Source organism: Podarcis erhardii (genome assembly GCF_964252035.2).
Source record: "Podarcis erhardii genome assembly, chromosome: 13".
In the NCBI taxonomy this organism is placed as follows: domain Eukaryota; kingdom Metazoa; phylum Chordata; class Lepidosauria; order Squamata; family Lacertidae; genus Podarcis; species Podarcis erhardii.
The window spans coordinates 34,565,593-34,590,826 of record NC_138502.1 but is presented as its reverse complement, the minus strand read 5'-3'; the positions used below and the strand labels follow the sequence as shown (position 1 = coordinate 34,590,826).

The window sequence follows — 25,234 nt, the reverse complement described above, 5'->3', positions numbered from 1 at the left end:
ACTCTCTTCTCCCAGGAGACAGCTAGTCACCACAGTGAAGTTTACAAGCGGGGCAACGTTCCTCTCCGCTCATCAGACAGATCACTGGAAGAATCTCAGTCCTGAAAGTTAAACTTTGCTTATCAAGGCAACAGAATACTTGATCTGAACCGATCCTTGCCTCCCAGCTCTTTCATATACTGTACTTGTGCGTGTCACAGTATTCACCGGCACTGAGACCAACAGGCTTCTCCTTTCACTGTGTGAGTGAAGTCTGTCTCTCTCCTAAAACTTTGCATCTTACCAGTTTCGGGGGATGAGCACAAACCTGAAGAGTATATACGTCTTCCTCCTCCAGTGTGAGATCTTAGGACTGTGTGAAGCCCCATTATCCTAGTCCCCCCCCCCCATCAGAAGCTCCAGTTATTTAATCGTACAAAGAGCTTGGCTCAGGTCCACAGTTGCTGCCTGTCTAAATTCTGCCCCCCCCCCACTGTCAAGGTTCACCCTGTTCCCCATTCAGCTTCCCCCTCCCTTAGCAAGTGCAGCGCCTGTTCGCTCAGCAATCAAGGTGGCTGATTCAGAATCGCATTGATCAACACATGATGGGTGAGTGAATGACTGAACGAGGAGGGAGGGGAGGAGCCTCCCCCTCCTTAATTTACCCACCTATCCAGGATATAAACCCCTGGCTGAGAGAGAGCTGCTAACAGAGGCGTCAGCAAGAAGAAGCAACTTGAAACTTGCAGAAGGGCTGGCTGAATCCTACTTGCACCCGTCTGCATCTAGCTTTACACCTGCTCCTACCTCGTTTTGACAGTGAGTACCTGGGACAGGCAATTGTTGGTTTGGTTGGTGTGGGGGGGGAAGTCCCTTCGATCTGCTGCTGGGCTTCTTTTAAGGGAAGGAAATAAAGTTGTGGGGACTAGGGAATAAAGCCGAAGCATGACTTAATTTCTAAAAGCCGAGGGCTGCTTGGGGTTCCCGAACACAACAGGATGGCAGGTGTTTTTTGGGCACATGTTCATCTTCTGCTTGCTGTTTCCTGACATTTTATAGCAGGTGCTTCGAGTGACCGAGCTGCTTTGCTGAGCCTTGGGATCAGGGGTCAAAAGGGAAAGAGGCTGTTTCAGGGAACCGGACATTCTGCTGGATGAACATTTGACAGCGGCATGTTTGTACGCAGTTACGTCCACACTGAGCATCTGCCGGTGTTCTGTTTTCCGGGCAGTTTAGGAAAGGCTGATGGCTATGCCAGATCTCAACAAGGTGGCAATGTATTAATGTAAAGCTGGCATTTCCACAAGGGACTATGGGATGCTTTTGCAGGGCTCATCTGGCAGCACTGGTTTAGTTCAGGCTGCTTAGCAGGCTTTGTGCATTCTCGTCTGTTTCCTTCCAGATGGTGGCCTCTCTGAAGCCCTGGCCTCTTGTGATCGCCGTGACCCTGTGCGTCTTGTTCTGCTTGGGGACCTTAGTGGATGCCTACCCTCCCAAGCCAGAGAGTCCCGGAGAAGATGCTTCCCCAGAAGAGATGGCCAAATACTTCTCAGCTCTCCGGCATTACATCAACTTGGTGACACGGCAGAGGTGAGCAGGATTGTGTGGGTTTGGGTGTGCAGTAGTGGTTTCTTATGTACCAGGGAAATGATCACACACACACACACACACACACACACACACACACCACTGCTTGCCTGAATGTTGGTGGGGAATGGGCATTGGGTGTAGAGGTCCAAAGCAATGAAGGAAAGGCTTTAGCTCCCTGCCAAGTAGAGCACACATTCTTAACATTCCCCAGGTGAAGGCAGCAGAGGGAGTGAGTCAGGGCAAGGCTGTATCCAGCTCACTAGCATCCTTGTCTGTCATCAGTTGTGAAGCTGCAAGGAAGCCACAGTGAACCCTTTCGAAAGATGATACCTTTCTTCAACCTTAGACTGTTCCTGTGCCAGGTTTCATTTTCTCTGTGTTGTGAAAGCACGCTAACAGCATACCCTCCAACATTTCTCCAATGAAAGTAGTGATGTCCTATTTAATACTACTACTACTACTACCCCTCCCATCCAACTGGGTTTGCCCCAGCCACTCTGGGTGGCTTCCAACATACAGTCATACCTTGGGTTGAAGTCGCTTCAGGTTAAGCCTTTCTAGGTTGCACTCCGCGGCAACCCGGAAGTAATGGAGTGTGTTATTTCCAGGTTTTGCCACTCACGCATGCACAGATGCTCAAAATGACGTCACACGCATGCACAGAAGTGACAAATCGCAACCCGCGCATGCGCAGACGCGGGTTGCATTCGCTTCAGGATGCAAACGGGGCTCTGGAATGGATCCCGTTCGCATCCAGAGGTAGCACTGTATATAAAAACATAATAAAACATTAAACATTAAAAAAACCGTTCCCTATACAGGGCTGACTTCCGATGTCTTCTAAAGGTTGTAAAGTTACTTGTCTCCTTGGCTCAAGGGGGGGGGGGTGTGTGTCACATGACTCCATACCCTCCAACATTTCTCTGATGAAAATAGGGACGTCCTAAGGAAAAGCAAGACATTCTGGGATCAAATCAGAAATCGGGAAGGCTTCTGTAAATCTGGAAAATAGGGACACTTGGAGGGTCTGCAAACAGTTTTTATCTTCTGCTGACTGAGTGTGTAAGTTAAGAAGGCCCACGAAGCAAGTTCTTAAACCTTATTTGCCTATGCAAATAATCACTACTTTGTCGAGTACGTTAACTATGGTCTGTGCGCCCACAGAGTGTAGCTTTTCATTTGCAGAGATTGCTGAGCCCTGCAGCTTTTAAAGGCAGCCAATCAAGTCAGCAGCCCGGCTGCTTAAAAAGAAAAGAAAAGCCCATTTCAACACCTCCACCATTAGCACCAAGTGCCTGGTACAGCCCATTAACTGTCATCTCATAGAAACTTAATTGGAAATCTGACCCAGGAGGCGATTAGCAAGCCCTCACCCCTCCGGGGTGATTCATTTTGTCTCCATGTCCTTCTTGAACTCCTGACCCAGTTCTGAACCCAGGGGAGCTGTGGATCTGACTTCTGCAAACCACGGAACGGCAGCACATATATTCCTGCGGGGGGGGGGGGAGCACAAGCCTTTTAGAATCCACTGATAAATGCCCACCTTTGCAAGGAGAGTCACACCCTAAGGGTCAGCTCTTGTAGCCAGTCTTCTCTGTTGCTCTTCTCTGACCAACCTTCTTTGGGGATGTTCAAACACAGGCAAGATTTGCAATGCAGGTTTTGCATTTGAGTTGCGTGCCCAAACCATTGTATTGGGAAGTTTTTAATGTTTGAGGTTTTGTGATGTCTTTATGTGTGCTGGAAGCTGCCAAGAGTGGCTGGGGAAGCCCAGGCAGATGGGTGGGGTATTATTATTATTATTATTATTATTGGTTGTTTAGGGCTACTTGAAGTTTCTACCCTCTGCTTTGAAATTCCTTGATGATGATGATGATAATAATAATAATAAATAATTTCTTATTTATACCCTTCCCATCTGGCTGGGTTTCCCCAGCCACTCTGGGTGGGTCCTAACAGAATATTAAAAGCACACTAAAATGTCAAACTTTAAAAACTTCCCTAAACGGGGCTGCCTTCAGATGTCTTCTAAAAGTCGGATACAGTCATACCGCGAGTTGAATGTGCTTCGGGTTGAGCACGTTTGAGTTGCGCTCCGTGGCAACCCGGAAGTAACAGAGCACGTTACTTCCGGGTCTCGCCGCTCGCGCATGCACAGATGCTCAAAATGACATCACACGCATGTGCGGAAGCGGCCAAACGCGACCTGCGCACACGCAGACGAGCCGTCGTGTCTTGCGTTCCATTCGGGATGCGAACAGGGCTCCGGAATGGATCGCATCCCGAGGTACCACTATAGTTGTTTCTTTCCTTCACATCTGATGTGAGGGTGTTACACAGGGCGGGTGCCAATACCAAGAAGGCCCTCTGCCTGGTTCCCTGTAACCTCACTTCTCTCAGGGAGGGAACCGCCAGAAGGCCCTCAGAGCTGGACCTCAGTGTCTGGGCTGAACGATGGGGGTGGAGATGCTCCTTCAGGTATACTGGGCCCAAAGGTGTAGACATGGGTGGCGATGCCCCAGTAGCTCATTCTGTACATGCTTAGAGGAACTCCTTTCTTATCCTTGCTTCATCTGTTGCAAGTTCAGCGTGGGGCTCCTGCTTTGTAGCTGCTGAAATTAGGTGGTGGGGAGAGGAAGAGTAAAAATCTGGACATCTCTCCAAGGGAACTTCTAAGATGGCACTAACTCAGTCCTTCCTCTCCATCCCACTCTCTACACAAGGTATGGCAAGAGATCCAGTCCAGAGAGCTTGATGTCTGAACTCATTTTTGGAGACAGCAGCAGCAGCAGCAGCAGCAACAGTGACCACAACATGAGATCACGGTGAGTCCTCCTAGCATTGCAGGGCATAGCCATTTTTAGAGTACTGGAAGCCACTTGTACCTGACCTGAATTCTATTCTTTCTAGAGGAGAGGGTGGTGCTGTGGTCTAAACCACTGAGCCTCTTGGGCTTGCTGATCGTAAGGTCGGCACTTCGAATCTCCACAATGGAGTGAGCTCCCGTTGCTCTGTCCCAGCTCCTGCCAACCTAGCAGTTTGAAAGCACACCAGTGCAAGTAGATAAATAGGTACCACTGCGGTGGGAAGGTAAACAGCATTTCCGTGCGCTCTGGTTTCCGTCACGGTGTTCTGTTGCACCAGAAGCAGTTTAGACCTGCTGACCACATGACCTGGAAAGCTGTCTGTGGACAAACGCTGGCTCCCTCGGCCTGAAAGTGAGATGAGCGCTGCAACCATAGCTGTCAACTTTCAGATTTGGAAATAAAGGGATCAGCAGCCTCAAAAATAAGGGTTCAGCAGACTCACCTGTCCTGGGGACAGTCTACGGGATATCTAACAGTCCGGGATAGCAGTGGGAAGCAGTGGGAAATGGCGCTGGAATAAGGGAATTTCCCGCAAAAAAAAGGGAAGGTTGACAGCTATGGCCGCAACCCCACAGTCACCTTTGACTGGACATAACTGTCCAGGGGTCCTTTACCTTTCATTTTTACCTGTTCTTTCTAACCGCAACAACCTTTAAGGATTGCTAAATAGGAAGGAAAGAACATGCTCTAAATGCTCAGATACTTTTCTGTGTGATTACTGTGATGTCTAATCTGTAGAAACAAAGGTGAGTTTAAGACTCAGACTTGCTTGGAAGCCACCTCCATCTTGACCCAGTGCAATGTTTCCCCTCCGCCCCCCCCCACAACCCCCCCTGAAAGATTACTCATCACTAGGAAAGCAGCATTCTGCACTTATCCAAAGGAACCTCCCTACTACTATTATGTTTATATGCCACCTTCTCCTCAAAGCTGGTGCATGTGATTCGATTTTATCCTCACAACAACCCTGTTAGGTAGGTTGGGCTGAGAGGCAGTGACTAGCCCAAGGCCACCCCAGCGAGCTTTGTGGCTGCATGGGGATTCGAACCCGGGTCCTGCTCCAGCATTCTGACTGTTACACCACGCTTCCTCTGAAGACAAATGCGGAATAATCCCAGGAATCGTGCACTGCGGATTCAGAGCTGTGCGTGATCCAGTACAATTATTCCATCTGTTTATCTTTTATGGCCCTTATTTCAGATCTAGCACATCCAAGGGCGACACTGAAAAAAGGTTTATATGAAACATATACAGTGGTAGCTCGGGTTACAGACGCTTCAGGTTACGCGATTTCGGGTTGCACTTCATGCCGAACTTGGAAGTACCAGAATAGGTAACTTCTGGGTTTTGGTGCTTGCACATGCGCAGAAGTACTAAATTGCACTTTGCGCATGCAGAGAAGCACCGAATCGTGACCCATACATGTCCAGATGCGTCTCTGCGGGTTGTGAACATGCCTCCCGCACCGATCACGTTCGCAGCCCAAGGTTCCACTGTATTTAACAATGCAATATCATTTAAGCCAGGCTTTCCCAAACTTGGGTCTCTAGCTTCTTTGGGGACTGCAGTTCCCATCATCCCTGACCTAGCTGATGCTAGCTAGGCATGATGGGAGTTGTAGTTCAGAAACAGCTGGCGACCCAAGTGTCAGGTGGCAGAGGAACCAACCCCCACGGCAGGTTGCCAGGAACGGATAAGAGAAGGAAAAGTCCTTACCATCTGCTTTTCATTCAATAGTCACAGAGAGAGGCTCTTGGAATAATGGCATTTTCCCAAGTAAATCTTCACCTCCCTTCTCTTCCACTTCCCCATTCATCAACAGCACTCCCCGCCCCCCATGGTCTCCAAGCCCTTTGGTCTCCTACTTTTAAGGCCTGCCAGGTTCTAGGAGGTTGTGGGTCTGGAATGCTTTCTGGTGATATTCCCACACTTGCCTATTCAGAATCAGAAGTAAGTCATAGTTTTGTGGAGCTTACTCCCTGGAAAAGGGGTATTGTCAGGCAACAGAGGAACCAGCCCCCTCGGCAGGTTGCCAGGAACTGACAAGACAAGGAAAAGTTCTTACCATCTGCTTTTATTCAGTATTCACAGAGAGAGGCTTGGGAATGTGGCCTCTCAGAATTATGGTGTTGCTCAGAGTCAAACCCCACTCCCTCTGTCCCTCCCACTTCTCATGAGTCATAACTATGGGTGCTGAAAAGTTGAAAAATTGAAATACATTCTAAAATCAGTTCAGAATCAAATTAATTGCAACCATTGGGCTAGAGTTCTATGAAGATTGCAGAAGAAGAGAGGGGGTCAGACTGTGCCTTGGCCAAAGGCCTGGTGGAACAGCTCTGTCATGCAGGCCCTGCAGGAAGATGTCAAGTCCTTCAGGGCCCTAGTTTCTTGTGACAGAATGTTCCACCAGATCAGGGCCACAGCTGAAAAAGCCCTGGCTCTGGTTGAGGTCTTTGCTCTCCTACGTTCAAGGTCTGCCATGTTCTGGGAGAGAGAGAGTGTGTGTGTGTCTGGAATGCTTTCTAAAGACACGGTGTCCATCAACTGTTGCCCTTCTCCTCCTCCTCCTCCTCCTCCTCCTTCTTCTTCTTCTTCTTCTTCTTCTTCTTCTTCTTCTTCTTCTTCTTCTTCTTCTTCTTCTTCCTCCTCCTCCTCCTCCTCCTCCTCCTCCTCCTCCTCCTCCTCCTCCTCCTTCTCTCCCATTATTTCCCAACTATCTCCCTCATCTGCCTCTGAGCTGTGACCTCCCTCAAACCCCAGTTGTAATTCTGAATTCTGAGAGCCAGTGTGGTGTAGTGGTTAAGAGCGGTGGACTCGTAATCTGGTGAACTGGGTTTGCGTCTCCGCTCCTCCACATGCAGCTGCTGGGTGACCTTGGGCCAGTCACACTTCTCTAAGTCTCTCAGCCCCACTCACCTCACAGAGTGTTTGTTGTGGGGGAGGAAGGGAAAGGAGAATGTTAGCCGCTTTGAGACTCCTTTGGGTAGTGATAAAGCAGGATATCAAATCCAAACTCCTCTTCTTCTTCTGAACTGTCTTCTTCTTCTCTGGAAGGTCAAAACAAAATAAAAAAATTCCTTCCAGTAGCACCTTAAAGACCAACTGAGTTAGTTCTAGGTATGAGCTTTCGTGTGCATGCACACTTCTCTGGAAGGGTCAGCCTGGGGAGGCGGTCTCCACCATTCTCCCTCTTCCCAGTCCCTAACACCAGGTTTTGGGAAACCCTGGTTTAAAGCACCGACTCTGTGGTGTGCCCTTGCTCTGGGTGGATTTGGGAGGGTGGGTGGCCTTGTTTTTGGGACAGGAGCAGCGAACCTCGCTCCTTCCCCTGCAATTGTGTGATTCTGCCTTTGTTTCCTGCAGATTTGATGATTCCTATGGGTGGTGACGACCTTCGCACACCTTGGCCGATGGCCCGCCGGCTGCCACTTTTTAGACGTTCCAGTTCTGTGGTGTCGTTTTGCGGTTTTTAAATTTTATTTTAAAGAAAAACAATCAACCCGTGACGAGAGCCGAAACTTTTCTTTGAAGAGACCCTCTCCTCTCCCCCACTTCGATTTTCTCCACCTCGTACTCGTGAGGCTTGGGGGATCATTTCCACTCCCCAGACAACACTACAACAAAGCCATGCCTCCGTCTTTCCATAAACCAGCAGGGGGCGACACAAGAGATCTTTGTGTCTGGGGACAAGGTGGGGGTGGGGGTGGGGCTGCCATTGGTGGTGATCTAGGTTGTATTTGTAGTGACGTCTGTGTTGACTCACCAGTGCAAGAGCCTACTATGTCTCCTCTGGGTTGATCTTTATTTTATACACCATTTGTGTGCGCGTGTGTATGTGTGGTTATGGGTGAATGTATGTAAATGTATGCATTTTCAATGAATTTTCTCTGCATCCACAATAAAAAGCAAGTTTAATGGAGAAGCCTCCTGGAGTTTTTCCTTTTTTATGCTCTCTCTCTTAAAAATTATATTATTTTAATTAAATTTCCCCAATCAATTTTCAATCAAATAATTACATAACATATTTGTTTCACGGATGGGCTTCCCACTCACACTCCCACAGTGTTTTTTATTCAAACCCTTTTCTTTCTTTCTTTTTTTTTTGAAATCTTTTTTATTTGATTTCCCCCCAGTACAAAGTTATAAGAATCCAAATATATATCCATATACAGAGATTTCTCCGAATCTCAGGACTCCCCCCTCATCCCCTCCTTGGAGTCCCATTTTAAACATTTAAAACTGTATCTTTTTCCAAACTCTAAGTTTTATATCAATCCATATTGTCCATGGTAATTGTTACACTACGAGTGAAATCAAAGTCCTGCCAAGGTTTCCATCTGCTTTCTTTTTTTATATATATAATAAATTTTTATTCACATTTTAAAGATTACAAAAAATACAAAACACAAAAAACACTCAGGCGAGAAAAGAAAAAACAGTACATATAGGCAAAAAAACACAAACAAAAAGAAAAAGAAAAAAGATAAAAAACAAATCCAACCTTTAACTCACTTTCTTACATTCACTTATTTCCTTGACTTCCTCACGCCTCCCATTTTTGTATTCTAATTCAATTAGGTATTCCAGCAAATCCTTCCAACTTTGTTTTTATCCTAATAATTTGTCTTGAATTATTCTAATTTTACCTTCTCTCTTTCTTTCTTTTTTTTAAAATACATTTTTATTAAAGTTTTGCATAAACAGATATACATCAAACGAAAAAATACACAAAAGGTCATAACAATATGGGTACATATGCTAACATTTCCTTTCTCCCAACTATATATAAAAAAGAATAAAGTAAAATGAAATCGTCAAAAAGGAAAAAAAAAGAAAAAAAAAGAAAAAAGAGGAAAAAAAGGAAAAAACAAAAAACAAAACAAAACCACAATGTTTTGGGCTCAACCGAGCCCTAGACTCCCTTCCACCCTTTTGGTAAGTATCAAATATTTTCCTCTGTTATGTACTTGATTTTTAATCTTTAAGTCTTAAATTCACTCGCTGATAGAATTGTTCTAACCCCGCCAGTTCACTTTATGAATTTGTTCCAATATAATTCCAATATTTACTCCAATTTTTCTGGAATTTCTGTTCATCTTGATCTCGTATCCTGCCTGTTAGTCTATCAAGTTCAGCATAGTTTACCATTTTAATCTGCCAATCATTTATGCTGGGAATGGTTTCCACTTTCCAGTATTGTGCCCACATAATTCTTGCTGCCGTGGTGGCATAAAGAAATATCGTCCTGTCTTCTTTTTTGATTTCTTTACCCATCATTCCCAGCAAAAAGGCTTCAGGTCTTTTGGGAAAGGTATATTTAAATATTTTTTTGAGCTCATTGTAGATTGATTCCCAAAAGCCTTTCGCCTTTTTACATGTCCACCACATATGATAGAGGTCACCCTCCACCTCACCACATTTCCAGCATTTCTTATCCTTTAATCTATACATTTTGGCCAATTTCACTGGTGTATGGTACCATCTGTATAGCATCTTCCAAACATTCTCTCTCAGTGTCATACAGGCCGTAAACTTTATATTGCTATTCCACAATTCCGACCACCTTTCAAAATCAATATTATAGCCAAAGTCAATTGCCCATTTAATCATCGCCTCCTTCACCTCCTCGTCTTTTGTATGCCACTCTAGTAACATATCATAGATTCTGGACAATATTTTGTTTTTACCTTCTATTATCTCTATGTTAAATTTCGATTTTTTATCTTCAAAACCTAGATTCTTTTTATCCTCTTTTAACAAATCATTCACCTGGTGATATTGCAACCAACCAGTGAATGAACTTTTTATCTCTTCATAGGGTCTAAGTTTAGGCCCTTGTTCTGTTTTTCTTAGAAGTTCTTCATAGGTGGCGTTCTTCTCCGAATTTGTTTTCTTGATCGTTAAGACCTCTGTTGGGGATATCCACCAGGGGGTCTTTTTTTCCAGGAGATTTTTATTCCTTTCCCATACCTGGTATATTGGTCCCCTGAAAATATGGTTCATAAAGCTCCTGTGGACCTTCACTTTCCCATACCAAAGGTACGAATGCCATCCGTACCAATTATTAAAACCCTCCAGGTCCAGTAAGTCTTTATTCTCCAGTTTTATCCAGTCTTTTAACCAAAGTATGCACGCCACTTCATAATACAAACTCAAATTCGGAAAAGAAAAACCCCCTCTTTCCTTTTTATCGGTCAAAATTTTCATTTTTATCCATGGTCTTTTCCCCTGCCAGATATATTTCGCCAGGTCTCTCTGCCACTCTTGATCTCTGTTTTAATCCTTTAAGTATGTTTTAATCCTTTAAGTATGGGGATAGTTTGAAATAGAAACAGCATTCTAGGTAGAATATTCATTTTAACGACTGCTATCCTCCCCAAAAAGGAGAATTTTATCCTCCTCCAAATTTCCATGTCTTTCTTTATATTCCTCCAGGTGACCTCATAATTACCCTTATACAAATTTAAGTTTTTAGCCGTAACCCACACTCCAAGATATTTCACTTTCTTAACTACCGTAATTTCCGCCCTTCGTTCCAAATCTATTGCTTCTTCCTTAGTTAGATTTTTAACCAGCGTTTTGGTTTTATTTTTATTTACCTTAAATCCTGCCACAGCTCCAAATTCGTCAATTTTTTGTAAGGCTTCTTTTATGCTATGTTTTGGATCTTCTAGGGTTAATACGATGTCATCTGCGAAAGCTTTGATTTTATATTCCCTCATTCCTACTTTGACTCCTTTGACTTCTGTTGCCCCTCTCAGTCTCTCGTTAAGTATTTCTAATACTGTTATAAATAGTAAAGGAGACAGGGGGCAACCCTGTCTAGTTCCTTTATGTATACTGAAGTATTCTGTTGTGGTATTATTTATTACCAATTTTGCCTTCTGTTCCTTATATATTGCTTCTATGCCTTTTCTGAACTTTTCTCCCAGTCCCATCATTTCCAAACTTTTCTTTAGGAAGTCCCACGAGATATTATCAAATGCCTTTTCGGCATCTATAAACACCAAGGCCGCTTGTCTATCTATTCTCATATCCAGGTATTCAATAATATCTATCAAATTCCTTACATTGTCCCTTAATTGTCTCCCTGGAAGGAAGCCCGTTTGATCTTTATGTATTTTATTATTCAAGACCTTTTTTAATCGTTCTGCCATTACATCTGCAAATAATTTATAATCATTATTTAATAATGAAATTGGCCTGTAATTCTTCACATCCAAAGTATCTGCATCTTTTTTAGGAATTAATGTAATATATGCTTCCTTCCAGGTATTCGGGATCCTTCCTTCTTTTAATATATTATTCATCACTTCTCCTAGCACTGGGGATACTTGATTGCTTAGTATTTTATAGTATTTGGCCGGAAGGCCATCCGGCCCCGGCGCTTTCCCGCTTTTCATCTTTTTAACAATTTTAACAATCTCTTTCAACAATTCATTTTTACTTAATCCTTTATATCTTTTCTGCTAAAACCACATAATTTTCTTTTCCCAACAACTTTCTAACAGTCCTTAATTTTACAATATTTTTGAAGATAAACTTTAAATTTTTTCCAATCTTCTTCCACCAACTCTTCTCCTTGGTCCCAGATTCTGCCAGTCATCTCAGCCAATTCCATGTATTCCATCACCTTCATCTGCCATTCTTCCCGGGTGGATAGGTTTCCATCTGCTTTCAGTGGTCTCTTAAATAACTTATAGTTCCCCCCCATTCCTTTGTAAAAATGTTACCCCCTTGCATCCTGAGTTTTCCAGTCGGTTTTGCCATATTGGCATAGTCCATCAGCTTAGTTTGCCATTCCTCTCTGATAGGGACCTTGACTTGTTTCCATCTCTGGGCTAGCAGCATTCGGGCAGCTGTTGTTCCATATATAAAAAGTCTTTTCTGCTCCTTTGGGATGTAGTACCTATAATTCCTAATAAAAAAGCTTCTGGTTTTTTTTAAAAAAAACAAAAGTTAATTTAAACATTCCCCTCCCTATTTCATAGAATCATAGAGTTGGAAGAGACCACAAGGGCCATCGAGTCCAACCCCCTGCCAAGCAGGAAACACCATCAGAGCACTCCCGACATATGGTTGTCAAGCCTCTGCTTAAAGACCTCCAAAGAAGGAGACTCCACCACACTCCTTGGCAGCAAATTCCACTGTCGAACAGCTCTTACTGTCAGGAAGTTCTTCCTAATGTTTAGGTGGAATCTTCTTTCTTGTAGTTTGGAATCATTGCTCCGTGCCCGCTTCTCTGGAGCAGCAGAAAACAACCTTTCATTTCATTATACATCATCTCCCAGAAAGCTTTTACCACCTTACAGGTCAACAACATAGGATAAAAAGTGCCTTCTTTTTCTTTACATTCCCAGGAGGTATTTGTACTTGTCCTATACATTTTTGCCAGCTTAGCTGGGGTCAAATATCACGGTGCAATGTTTTCATATAGCTTTCTTTCAAAGTACAGTGCTACCTCGGGTTACATACGCTTCAGGTTACATCCGCTTCAGGTTACAGACTCCGCTACATTTCAGAGCATCCTTAGCAAACCACAGTCCCTGGGATTCTCTGGGAAGCTGCAGGTAGACTCAGGGACTGACTGGTGGTTGCCATTTTATCCATGAGCATAGGAGCCAACTCTTAGGGGCCGAGGGATCTTTGCCCCCAAATAAAATATTTGAGGGGGCCACTCCCCAAAGTTGATGTGCATTGCCATTCAAATTGTGTGTATAAAACCGCATCAAGCAGCCAGTTATGCAGGGCGGAGCTTACCTCATAGCTGTCAATGTTTCCCTTTTTAAAAGGGAAATTCCCTTATTCTGAATAGGATTCCTCGCAAGAAAAGGGAAAAGTTGACAGCTATGGCTTACCTGGGCCCCCCAATATTTTGTTCAAGTTGGCACTCCTGTCCATGAGGGAGAGACAGAGGTACGGTGAGGTTTTAATAATAGGATGGCTCCAGATGAGTGTTTTAATGTGGGGTCAATACTCCTCAGGCAACCTCCCCCTGCTATAATTAGATTTTATTTTATTTCTTTCAGACATATATACTCTACTCAAACCCATTCATGACGATAGTTACTAAATAAATACGCCATGTATTTCTATAATGCCCAAAGAACAAGTGTTTACGAGTCAAAATACACCTGGCGTGTTTTTTGAAACACATCTTCATCAAACAGCCTTTGTCCTCAGGATAGCAAGGATTGGGGCAACCATGTATTTGAATTTCATCGCTGTGGTCCAGACAGTGTTTGAAAGACATATATCCAGTTAGTACAGCAAGATATTTCGGAATACAGTGATGTCGTATTATACATATTATCTTCATTTCAGCATCGCGAAGCCACACACAATGGTTTGTTTATTACGGTAACTGTACAGCCTATTGGCCATAGGCCAGGGATTTAATCTTTGTGAAGTTTTTACATCATTTCATATCTATGTTGTAGATATACATGATGTTTATTTAGTACCTTGACTTTATTTGTTCTTTTGCATCTATTGATTGGTCGGGGAAGGTTTGCCTCACAATGACAGAGCACAATACAACAAGCAAGAACCAAATACACCCAAAAAGTCATAAAACATCATTTGGTGACATAAGAGTACCAGCTGCTGGTAAGGGAAAATGTCATCAGCTGTGACATTTCCCATCACAATGGCTGTGATGCAGAGTTAAGTCACCCTGGGTGAAATTCCCCCTTAAGGTTACAGGATCCTTTTAGGGTGCGAATATTTATTAAATTTAGGGATGCTGGAGAATTCTGGAAGGTTTGCAGGCTATGAATGACTTGCTCACCAATTTATTGGCAGCTAGGAAGTGGAATGGGGCAAGCAGAATATAAAATGGAAGAATGGTATAAAGAGATGTGGGATATAGCTATTCATGATAAATTAACTTGTGCCATTAAGGTAAGACGAGGAATATGCAGGAGAAATGATTTCGATGAGATATGGAGGGTGTTTTTTTAGAATTTGTACTGTTAAAATGAAGGGACGCGGGTGGCGCTGTGGGTTAAATCACAGAGCCTAGGACTTGCTGATCAGAAGGTCGGTGATTCGAATCCTTGCGACAGGGTGAGCTCCCGTTGCTCGGTCCCTGCTCCTGCCAACCTAGCATATCAAAGTGCAAGTAGATAAATAGGTACTGCTCTGGCAGGAAGGTAAACAGCGTTTCCATGCGCTGCTCTGGTTCGCCAGAAGCGGCTTAGTCATGCTGGCCACATGACCCGGAAGCTGTACGCCAGCTCCCTTGGCCAATAAAGCGAGATGAGCGCCGCAACCCCAGAGTCGGCCACGACTAGACCTAATGGTCAGGGGTCCCTTTACCTTTATGTATGCTTATTACCTTGTCAAAATAAAAGAAGAAGAATAATTCAAAAAACCCCCACAAAAAACAGAAACAAGGGCAGGAATGGCTGATGCTCGCTTACTCAACCCTTGTCCAGAATCAAAATCAATCCCGCAAACACAATCGGTATTTGCTGTTGCTGCTGATTTCATCTCGCAAATTATTCGCAATTGCCTTCCCCTCCATTTGGATCACATTTCCTTGACATTGAGATAAGCAGGGGTGGAGCAACATAATGATGACATAATTTACATAATGAAGCTGAGGGAGTTTATAGCAAGACCTGCATTCATGGCCAGATGGAACTGAAAGAAGATGTGAAGGCTTTGTTTAGAGGTTATCGTATTCCCTCACATGGAGGATGTGGACAGAAGGACAGAAGAAACCATTTTTAACCGCCGTACCCAGATCATAGGATAATTGGAAGGGAACAGACGTAGGAGTTATCAGAGACTGGGATGTTCCCTTCAGGCCAAAGTACAGTGGTGCCTTGCAAGACGAAAAGAATCCGTTCCACGAGTCTCTTCGTCTAGCGGTTTTTTCGTCTTGCGAAGCAAGCCCATTGACGGCTTAGCGGATTAGCGCTATTAGCGGCTTAGCGGATAAGCGGATAAGCGGATAAGTGGCTTAGTGGCTTAGAAAAGGGGGGGGGGGAGGAAAAAAACCTGCAGGAACTCACAAGACATTTTTGTCTTGCAAAGCAAGCCCATAGGAAATTCGTTTTGCGAAGCGCCTCCAAAACGGAAAACTCTTTCGTCTAGCGAGTTTTCTGTCTTGCGAGGCATTCGTCTTGCGTGGCACCACTGTATATTCTAGCGCATGAAGGAGAATTCAAAGACTGATGTTGCTGCAACCAAATACCTTGAAACTTTATTCAGATAGTAGATTGGGAAAGGTTATGGAACCATCATGCAACGTTTTGTCATATGTGGTGGAATTGTAAAATAATCAAAAAGTATTGGGAAATGATTTGTAATGAAATGAAGAAAATGTTTAAAATAACTTTTGTTAAAAAACCAGAAGCTTTTCTTTTAGGCATTACAGGACAAGAATTACCAAAATAAATGAAGAACTCATTTATGTACGCCACAACAGCAGACAGGATTCTATGGGCACAACTTTGGAAAGATTAGAGGTATACCTACAAAAGAGATTATGAAGTTAGGTAGAACAACAATAGCAGAAGGAATAAATGCATCAAAAAACCAGAAGAAGTTGGGGGAAGTCCCTGGGGTAGGGGGACGAGGGATAGGGGTGTGTGATTTGTGGCTTTTTTGGCTTTTTTCATTATACGATGTCATTATGTTGACTGAATATAAAATGGTAAAATCTAATAAAAGGAAAGGTCATGGAAAACATGTTGTACGCTGAAAGAAAATTATATGAAAATGATGTACTGGTGGTATTTGACTCCTAGTAAGTTAGCAAAAATGTTTAGAAAAAGTACAAATACCTACTGGAAATATATATAAAAAAAGAAGGTACCTTTTATCACATGTGGTGGTTATGTAAGGCAATAAAAGCTTTCTGGGAAATGATATATAATGAACTGAAAAGAATGTTTAAAAGAACTTTTGTTAAAAAACCAGAAACTTTTCTATTAGGAACAGATGTTCCAAAGGAGCAGAAAAGACATTTTATGTACGTGACAACAGCTGCAGAGATGCTACTAGCTCAGCGATGGAAAAGAAGTGTCCCTATCAGAGAAGAATAGCAAACTAGGCTGATGGACTATGCAGAAATGGCGAAGCTGACTGGAAAGCTCAGGAACCGAGAGGACAAAAACTTCAAAAAAGAATGGGGAAAATTTATAATCGATTTAGGAGACCATTGCAAGCAGATAAAAACATTAGCAGGATTTTGATCTCACTTGTAATGTAACAAATATTATGGACAATATGGATTGGTAGAAAATATAGATTACAGAGTAATATGCATTTGTAAATGTTGGCAATAGGACCCGTGGAGAGGGTGGGGGGAAGTCATGAGATTCAGAGTAATCACGAGTAATTCAGAGTAATGAATGGATATGTATTTGCATTGTTATAATTTTATATTTGTAAAATCAAATAAAAATGATTTTAAAAAAAAGAAACTTTAGAGGAAGCCTGGGGAAATTCAGATGGTCTAGTCCTCAGGACTCTTCCTCCCCAGACCACATCTCTCACCAGCCCTGTTCCAGTACCCACAAAGCGCTTTTCATTGGCTGAGTCCTTGAACTGAATCAGGCTGATCTGGGGCAATCCAGGCTTTGCTAGCCAGCTAGACTGGTGACTGGGAGTGGCCGCCGACACCATATAACACCGGTTCTGAAAGATCTTCATTGGCTCCCAGTACGTTTCCAAGCACAATTCAAAGTTTTGGTGCTGACCTTTAAAGCCCTAAACGACTTTGGTCCTGTATACCTGAAGGAGCATCTCCACCCCCATCATCCAGCTCGGATACTAAGGTCCGGTGCCAAGGGCCTTCTGGTGGTTCCCTCCCTGTGAGAAGCCAAGTTACAGGGAACCAGGCAGAGGGCCTTCTTGGTAGTGGCGCCTGCCCTGTGGAACGCCCTCCCACCAGATGTCAAGGCAATAAACAACTATCTGACTTTTAAAAGACAACTGAAGGCGGCCCTGTTTAGGGAAGTTTTTAATGTCTGATGGTTTTTAATATTTGGTTGGAAGCCGCCCAGAATGACTGGGGAAACCCAGCCAGATGGGCGGGGTATAAATAATAAATTGTTGTTGTTGTTGTTGTTGTTGTTGTTGTTGTTGTTGTTGTTGTTGTTGTTATGGGACAGCTCTGGACCACTTCAGTACAGCACAGTTAAATTCTGAATAGACCACTTTCTTTTGATGCTTCTAGTCAGTGCTCCCCCCCCCGGGGGGACACAGGGGGACGTAGACCCCTAAACATTTTCTGAATCTAAGCTTGGCCTCATTGAGGGGCAGTATTTCAATACGAATAGGAAAATAAGAAAACCGCTAAACATTTTTTTAATAGAAAAAAAAGCACTACTTCTAGTGCCCTTCATCTGAGCACTCAATGTGTGCAAAAAGTTGTAGCTCATGGAATCTTGGAAGAGTTCATTCTCCACCCCTGAAGTATTTCTTCTGAGTAAGAATTACTATCTTTGGCCGCTCAGCATCTTCTCTCCTAGGGATGGACAAATTGGTCCATTTCAGGTTTTCTTAGTTTCTCATCTTCCCAGTCTTAGACTTGGTTTTTACGCATTTAAACAGCAATCTGCCAATACTTTAAAAATAAATAAATAAATAAATAAATAAATAAATAAAAACCTTCATGAAAATTTGCCAGAATTTTAGGGCAAATTCCTCCCAATATACACATTTTTGTATTTAGCCGTGAATAATATACGCATTTCGGCAGTTATCTTCACAAATATACACATTTTTGTACGTGTTGGAGAACAGCATCACAAAATTCAAAGAAGTGCAAATTTCAGTGGATAGTTGTCTTCCAGCTTCAAAAACCAGGTAGTGTTACCAAGCCCTTCACAATGTGCCTGTCACAACAATTATCAGTGCCGAGAATAACAGTAACTTCTGCCATGATGTAAGCAAAGGCCACCCCTTCTTTAAACATTGCAGCTGATCAGCTTATATTGATGCTTCTCTTAAACTTCGAGAATACAGTGGTACCTTGGGTTAAGAACTTAATTCATTCTGGAGGTCTGTTCTTAACCTGAAACTGTTCTTAACCTAAAGCACCACATTAGCTAATGAGGCCTCCAGCTGCCCCCATGCCGCCGGAGCATGGTTTCTGTTCTCATCCTGAAGCAAAGTTCTTAACCTGAGGCACTATTTCTGGGTTAGCGGAGTCTGTAACCTGAAGTGTCTGTAACCTGAAGCGTCTGTAACCCGAGGTACCACTGTATACCCCCTAACTCTATAACCAGAATGTCTGTATGAATGTATAAAGCGCTATCATCCTAGCCCCATCCATGTTCCACAACAGTTCCAGTTATTCAATCCTACAAAGAGCTCAGCTCAGGAATACAGTCGCTGTGTCTATAAATCCCCACACCCTGTCTGGGTTGAACCCGTTCTCCTTCCTGCTCCCCCCCTTTACTGGGTGCAGCTTCCTCGCAGAGTAATCAAGGTGCCTGATACAGAATTGCGTCGATCAACAAAAGATGGGCGAGTAGGACGGGGAGGGAGGAGCCACCCCCGCCTTCGTTTACCTACCTCCCAAGGATATAAACCCTCAGCCGAGAGAGCGCTGCTAGCAGAGGCGACTTGAAATTTGCACCCCTCGGCACCCAGCTTTTGCACCTGTTTCGATCTCTTTTGAACAGTGAGTACAGTGCGGCAGGAAAGCAGTTGCGCTTCAATGTGTTGTGCTTCTTTTCGGGGGGGGGGGAGTTGTGGGGAGTAGGGAAGCAGAGGCCGGCTGAAGCACGACTTTGTTTCAAAAATCTGGGGGCTGTTTGCGGCTGACAAACACAAGATGCTCTGTGCGTTTTGGGGCAGCCGGTTCCAAGTTTAGATGTGAATGGGAGGAGATCTGATTTTAGAAGCAAAATAAAATAGCAGCTGAGGAGTGACGATCGTCTCCTTGACCTTCTTCTCCTTAAGTCACTTGAAGCCCCTCTTTCCAGCCATTTTCAACCAGTGGAGGGCTTGGATATTGGAACTGTTCCTGGCTTAGGACAGAGGGCCTTGGGGAGAGAAACTGCAAGGGAGAGGAGGCCAAAATAGGGAGGAGGGATATCACTGGAGTACCATCAGCCTCAACCAGCATGGTTTATTGTCAGCAATGGTGGGGGCTGCAGTCCATCAAGATCAGGAGGGACACAGGTTACTCATCCTTGTTTTAGGTAAAGGTAAAGGGACCCCTGACCATTAGGTCCAGTCGTGGCCGACTCTGGGGTTGCGGCGCTCATCTCACTTTATTGGCCGAGGGAGCCGGCATACAGCTTCCGGGTCATGTGGCCAGCATGACTAAGCTGCTTCTGGCGAACCAGAACAGCACACGGAAACGCCGTTTACCTTCCCGCCGGAGTGGTACCTATTTATCTACTTGCACTTTGATGTGCTTTTGAACTGCTAGGTTGGCAGGAGCTGGGACCGAGCAACGGGAGCTCACCCTGTCGCGGGGATTCGAACCGCCGACCTTCTGATCAGCAAGTCCTAGGCTCTGTGGTTTAACCCACAGCGCCACCCATGTCCCATCCTTTTTTAAAGGATGCTTAAAAGTCCAGTATGGAGAGGGTTTGCTGTGGAAAAGCATTCTTGTCTCCACTACACTGTACAAGGAGCTATTGTCTAGATAGGTAAATCTCCAATAAGCTTATGGCCAAGTGTGATTTGAACTCTCCCGTGCAGGAAGGGGGAGAAGGTCAATTCAGTTTTTATGTCAAGCTGAATAGATCAAATCCATACTTTCCGAAACAACGTGAGACTCAAAACACAGCCACCCTTCAAAATCCGCACTCTTCTAAATTTTGCGATTCAGTTCTAGAAACAAGAACCAAAAAGTGTTTGCCAAAATGGATACATTATGTAGGAAAATCAACCTATTTGCAGAAATGAAATGTGTAAATGTATTCTATTAGGAGAAACTGCTTTTATCAAAACCGCTTACCAAAATACGTTTTTAAGGCTTCATTTGCACTAAAATCTGAATAATTTTTATGAGGGTTTTTTTTTAAAAAAAAAAAAATGCTGCGGAAACATGGGGCACTGAATTTAAGATTAAGAGAAACTGAGAAATGAGAAACTCAGGAGAACTGAAATCAACAGACCTTTCATTCGTACTCCCATATGAACCCAACACACTCTCTCTATTACCCAAGTGCTTCCTTCAGATTCTGCACATCAGATCTTCCTGTTCTGCTTGCTTTCAGTCTGCTTCTTGAATATTAGCAGCAGATGCTTCAAGACACGGAAACCCTAACTGCTTTCTATGCTGAGCTTCAGAATTGGGGCAAATGTGTTATGAATGTAGAAAGAGGGCATATCTGTAAGCAGGATGTTCTGGAGCATGGCCTCTGCAGCAGGAGGTGCTTATTCCCACACAGAACATCTGCTTATGTTTTGCTTTCCAGGCAGTTTAGGTAAGCCTGATGTACAGTGGTACCTCAGGTTAAGAACTTAATTCATTCTGGAGGTCCGTTCTTAACCTGAAACTGTTCTTTTTGGTTTTCGCATATTATATTACAATACAGATGTACCAAAGCCAAACCATTTCTTCCCCATCCCCCCATACATTTACATTTATATTTCCTCAATCCATCATATTATTCTTTTCTCCTTCCTCCCACTTCCCTCTGCCCCCACTCGATTTCCTCCACATTATACAATTTACAATAATCTTTGCATTCTACAATCTTCTCAAATCGTCTGTATATTCTTATTATCTTTCCTTACTAATTTTTCTTCCATCCAGTACTTCACATGTTAATCTAGGCATATTAGCGTATCTTTTTTTTGAGCAACTTTTTGCCATATATTCATCAAAACATTTCCATTCCTTTTTAAATTTTTGATTCGACTGATTTCTTATCATAGCAGTTAATTTTGCCAAAATTAAATATTCATTTAGTTTACAAATCCATTCTTCCTTTGTGGGTATAATTTGTGACTTCCACTTAGCAGCAAGCACTATTCTAGCAGCTGTACTAGAAACTGAAACTGTTATTAACCTGAGGTACCCCTTTAGCTAATGGGGCCTCCTGCTGCCGCTGCGCCGCTGGAGCACGATTTCTCTTCTCATCCTGAAGCATAGTTCTTAACCCGAGGTACTATTTCTGGGTTAGCGGAGTCTGTAACCTGAAGCGTCTGTAACCCGAGGTACCACTGTACTTGACAAGTTGGCGACATGTAAGACAGCTAACGTAATGTAAAACTGGCGCTTCCACAAGGGACTGGAAGCACGGGGAGCTTTTGCAGTGCAAACCTGGCAACACTCAGTTAGCTAAAGCTGCTTTTTGGACTCTGTACATTCTTGTCTCTTTTACGCTAGATGGTGGCCTCCCTGAAGTCCTGGCCTCTCATGATTGCTGTGACTCTGTGCATCTTGTTCTGCCTGGGAACCTTGGTAGAGGCCTACCCTCAACAGCCAGAGCACCCTGGAGAAAATGCCTCTGCTGAAGAAATGGCCAGATACCTGTCAGCGCTCCGACACTACCTTAACCTGGTGACAAGGCCAAGGTGCGGGTTGCTTTTAAAGTGGTGCGGTGATGGTCTCTGGAGTGGTGTCTGTGAGCCCTGTCTACACCCCCCCACACACCCTCCTACCTGCTGAATGTTGGTGGTGAATGAGCATTATGCGCAGGGTTCCCAAGGAAGGGAGAGAAAAATGCAGCCTTCTTCCATCCTGAGCACATTTATTTAACATTCCCCAGGCGAAGCCAGCAGTGGGAGCGACTCCCTATGTGGGTGAGTGTGTGAGTCAGAGCAAGATTAGCGGCCGAGGCAGTACAGGTGTCCCTGGGGATGTGGGTGACGCTGTGGTCTAAACCACTGAGCCTCTTGGGCTTGCCAATCGTAAGGTCAGCAGTTCGAATCCCTGCGACGGGGTGAGCTCCCATTGCTCTGTCTCAGTTTCTGCCAACCTAGCAGTTCAAAAGCATGCCAGCGCAAGTAGATAAACAGGTACCTATGCGGCGGGAAGGTGAACGGCATTTCCGTGTTCTCTGGCTTCCATCATGGTGTCCCGTTGCACCAGAAGCGGTTTAGTCATGCTGGCCACATGACCTGAAAAGCTGTCTGTGGACAAATGCCGGCTCCCTCATGAGGCCTGAAGCGAGATGAGTGCCACAATCCCATAGTTGCCTTTCACTGGACTTAACTATCAAGGAGTCCTTTACCTTTCCCCCCTTTACAGGCGTCCCTCCACTTGCGCAGGGGTTATGTTCCAGGTATCGGTGAAATTGCGTAAAACGGGAAGCACTCTCTAAACACCTTTTAAACGCTTTCTCGGCCGCTCTCCCTCAAATTGATTCAATAGATTGTTTTATTGTTTATCACCAATGGCCATCACCATACAAGCACAAATCGAAAAACTACAGAATGAAAGACCCTACATGCACCAGACAAAAACAAACCTAAAATGTCCAACTTTTAAATCCAGACCAAAAAATACTGCACCCAAAAATACCCACAGCTAGAATTGAAGCTCTGAGTATGGCAGGAGGCTGGGAGACACATGGGAAAGCTGCTGCTGTGATACCCCGCACATCAGCTATGGGGCGGGGAGGCTAGGCAGCCTAAACAAAGCCCCACTGGTCTCTTCTCTACCCTCACTGATGTCCTCTTCAGGCTCTGGGGAAAGACTCCTAGCCTGCCACAAGGACTCCCCAGCTCCCTCCCACAATTTCCGGGTTTGAACTGAATTTTAAAATTATTTCCCAGCGGCCGTGCAGGAATAAAATGCGCACCAGTGGTGTGGGTGTGTGCTAGTGTTCAATTCCTTGCCATGCATGTCTGCTGTCATTAAATAACAGGAAGGCTGCCTCATGGCTGTGGAAATCAGAGGTAGGGTGGGGAGGAGTAAAAATCCCCCTTTCTGCCTCAAAATAGGATGACATTAACTCAGTTATTCCTCTCCCAACTGAAGGTTTGGCAAGAGGTCCAGCCCAGAGACCTTGATGTCTGAGCTTATTTTTGGAGACAGCGGCAGCAACAGTGGAGCGAGCCATGATGACCGGTCAAGGTAAGTCCTAGTAGTGCAGAGAGCAATCATTTTTGCAGTAAACCTACCCAGGACCTGCCTGTTTCTGACCCAGAGCCAATTCTTTCTAACCACCACAACCTTGCAAAAGGGAAGGGCAAGCTCTAGGCTTGGAGACCCATTGTGTTTTCTGTGTCATCCATTGGGATGGGGAGGGGCATCCCAAGGGCCTCATAAACAGAAAGAAAAGTGATTCTCAAGAGATTGGAAACCACCTTGTCTGCTCCAGATTACCCAGCAATGGGGAAGCAGCTTTCTGCACATATGCAATCCTTTTCCAAGCTAAACCGCAGACACATAGAAGAATCCCAGGAATCATGTAATATAGATTCAGGGCCATTCGTGATTCAGTCTAAGCATGGTATCAACCCTATTTTATGACATTTGTTGAGATCTAGAGCTTATCCTAGCCCATATGCTCAAGCAAATCATGGAAGCATAGAGTTGAAAGGTACCCTGAGGATCATCTAGTCCAACCTCCTGCATTGCAGGGATATGCAGCTGTCCCTTATGGGAACTGAACGTACAACCTTGGCATTATCAGTACCACACTCTATCCAATGGAGCTAGCCAGCTGATAATACAATGCAATGCAATAATAAAATAAAATAAAATAAAATAAAATAAAATAAAATAAAATAAAATAAAATAAAATAAAATAAAATAAAATAAAAGGTGTTGTTGTTGTTGTTGTTAGAATTTATATACTGCCCTATACCCAGAGGTCTCAGGGTGGTTCACAGAACAATTTTTTTTAACTTATTGGAATCACTTCATCATGGAAGTTTCACTATCAATAATCTATCTCTAACTTGCTCATGAGTAAAAACAATATTTCTGAAGCAACCAGCATTTTTGAAGCCGCAATGTATGTAAAATATATGCTTGCTAAGAAACCATTTTTAAAAGTTTGTGCACGCCTGGTACACCAGTGCTCTGGGTTCTGCAGGTAGATGGTCTTGGCCTTTGGAACAGGGAGCAGCAGCAGATTGTACTTGAGCTTCTTCCTACAATTCTCTACGCTCACAACAATTTCTTTCTTTTTTGCAGGTTCGATGACACCAACATGTGGTAATGATCTTGATACTTCTCAGCCAGTGGTCCATCTGCTGCTTCTTTTTAGACAGGCAAATCGTCGTGTTCATTCTGCATTTCTCAAAACCAATTAAGCTGTGATGATTTAAAGAGTCCACTCCCCACCTCAACTTTCTCCATCCAATACTGAAGAGGCTTGGGAAAGAAATTCTCACTGCATCCCCCCCCCCCTTTCAAGACAACAACATTGCAATGAGCCAGGCCTCTTTCTCCCTACAAGCCAGCAGGGGGTGCCAGAAGAGTGCTTTGTGGTTGGAGGCACAAAGGTTGCCCCCAGCCCTTGGAAGCAGCCAAGGTTGTAAGACCCCCCCCCCCCCGTGCAAGCCCTTATTATGTCTACTCTGGGTTGTCCTGTACATCATGTCTGCGGGTGTGAATAGGAGTATGTGTGTGTCTAAATGTATGTATTTGAAATTATTTCTGTTTGTCTCAAGAATAAAAAGCAAGTTTGATGGAGAAGCTTATTGCATTCCTCCCTTTGTTCCCAACCAACTGAAGTGGGACAGTCTTTGGGTGCTGGGGTACAGAAACTGCTACAGCAAATATACTATTTACCAAACCAATTTGGTGTTTCGCAACTTTCTGACTAGTTGCAGGACCTTAGCCAGACCTAGCAGAGTACACGCAGAATCCACGGAAGCAATTGGCAACTTGGCTGCAGACAGGATAGACAAAGCAG

General features: G+C 44.1%; 3 protein-coding genes across 3 annotated transcripts in view; 2 read left to right on the top strand and 1 right to left on the bottom strand.

The window, feature by feature from the left end:
* The window catches only part of TMEM92 (transmembrane protein 92), a 365,445-nt gene that overhangs the window by 224,013 nt on the left and 116,198 nt on the right, over window positions 1-25,234 (bottom strand). The window lies entirely within an intron of this gene.
* Window positions 680-8,358, top strand: LOC309328260 (goannatyrotoxin-Vere1-like). The gene is made up of 4 exons (XM_081838341.1): window positions 680-798; window positions 1,382-1,569; window positions 4,293-4,394; window positions 7,800-8,358. The coding sequence occupies exons 2-4, from the start codon at window positions 1,382-1,384 to the stop codon at window positions 7,822-7,824; spliced, it is 315 nt and encodes a 104-aa protein (XP_081694467.1). The 5' UTR covers window positions 680-798; the 3' UTR covers window positions 7,825-8,358.
* On the top strand, window positions 19,011-25,008 carry LOC309328261 (goannatyrotoxin-Vere1-like). The gene is made up of 4 exons (XM_081838342.1): window positions 19,011-19,080; window positions 21,751-21,938; window positions 23,347-23,442; window positions 24,511-25,008. The coding sequence occupies exons 2-4, from the start codon at window positions 21,751-21,753 to the stop codon at window positions 24,533-24,535; spliced, it is 309 nt and encodes a 102-aa protein (XP_081694468.1). The 5' UTR covers window positions 19,011-19,080; the 3' UTR covers window positions 24,536-25,008.

Excerpts from the sequence above, each read along its gene's own strand:
- LOC309328260 (XM_081838341.1), top strand. The coding sequence starts at position 1,382 with ATGGTGGCCTCTCTGAAGCCCTGGCCTCTTGTGATCGCCGTGACCCTG. Across the intron at positions 1,570-4,292 it reads AACTTGGTGACACGGCAGAG|GTATGGCAAGAGATCCAGTC; the intron begins GTGAGCAGGATT and ends TCTCTACACAAG. Across the intron at positions 4,395-7,799 it reads GACCACAACATGAGATCACG|ATTTGATGATTCCTATGGGT; the intron begins GTGAGTCCTCCT and ends TGTTTCCTGCAG.
- LOC309328261 (XM_081838342.1), top strand. The coding sequence starts at position 21,751 with ATGGTGGCCTCCCTGAAGTCCTGGCCTCTCATGATTGCTGTGACTCTG. Across the intron at positions 21,939-23,346 it reads AACCTGGTGACAAGGCCAAG|GTTTGGCAAGAGGTCCAGCC; the intron begins GTGCGGGTTGCT and ends TCCCAACTGAAG. Across the intron at positions 23,443-24,510 it reads AGCCATGATGACCGGTCAAG|GTTCGATGACACCAACATGT; the intron begins GTAAGTCCTAGT and ends TCTTTTTTGCAG.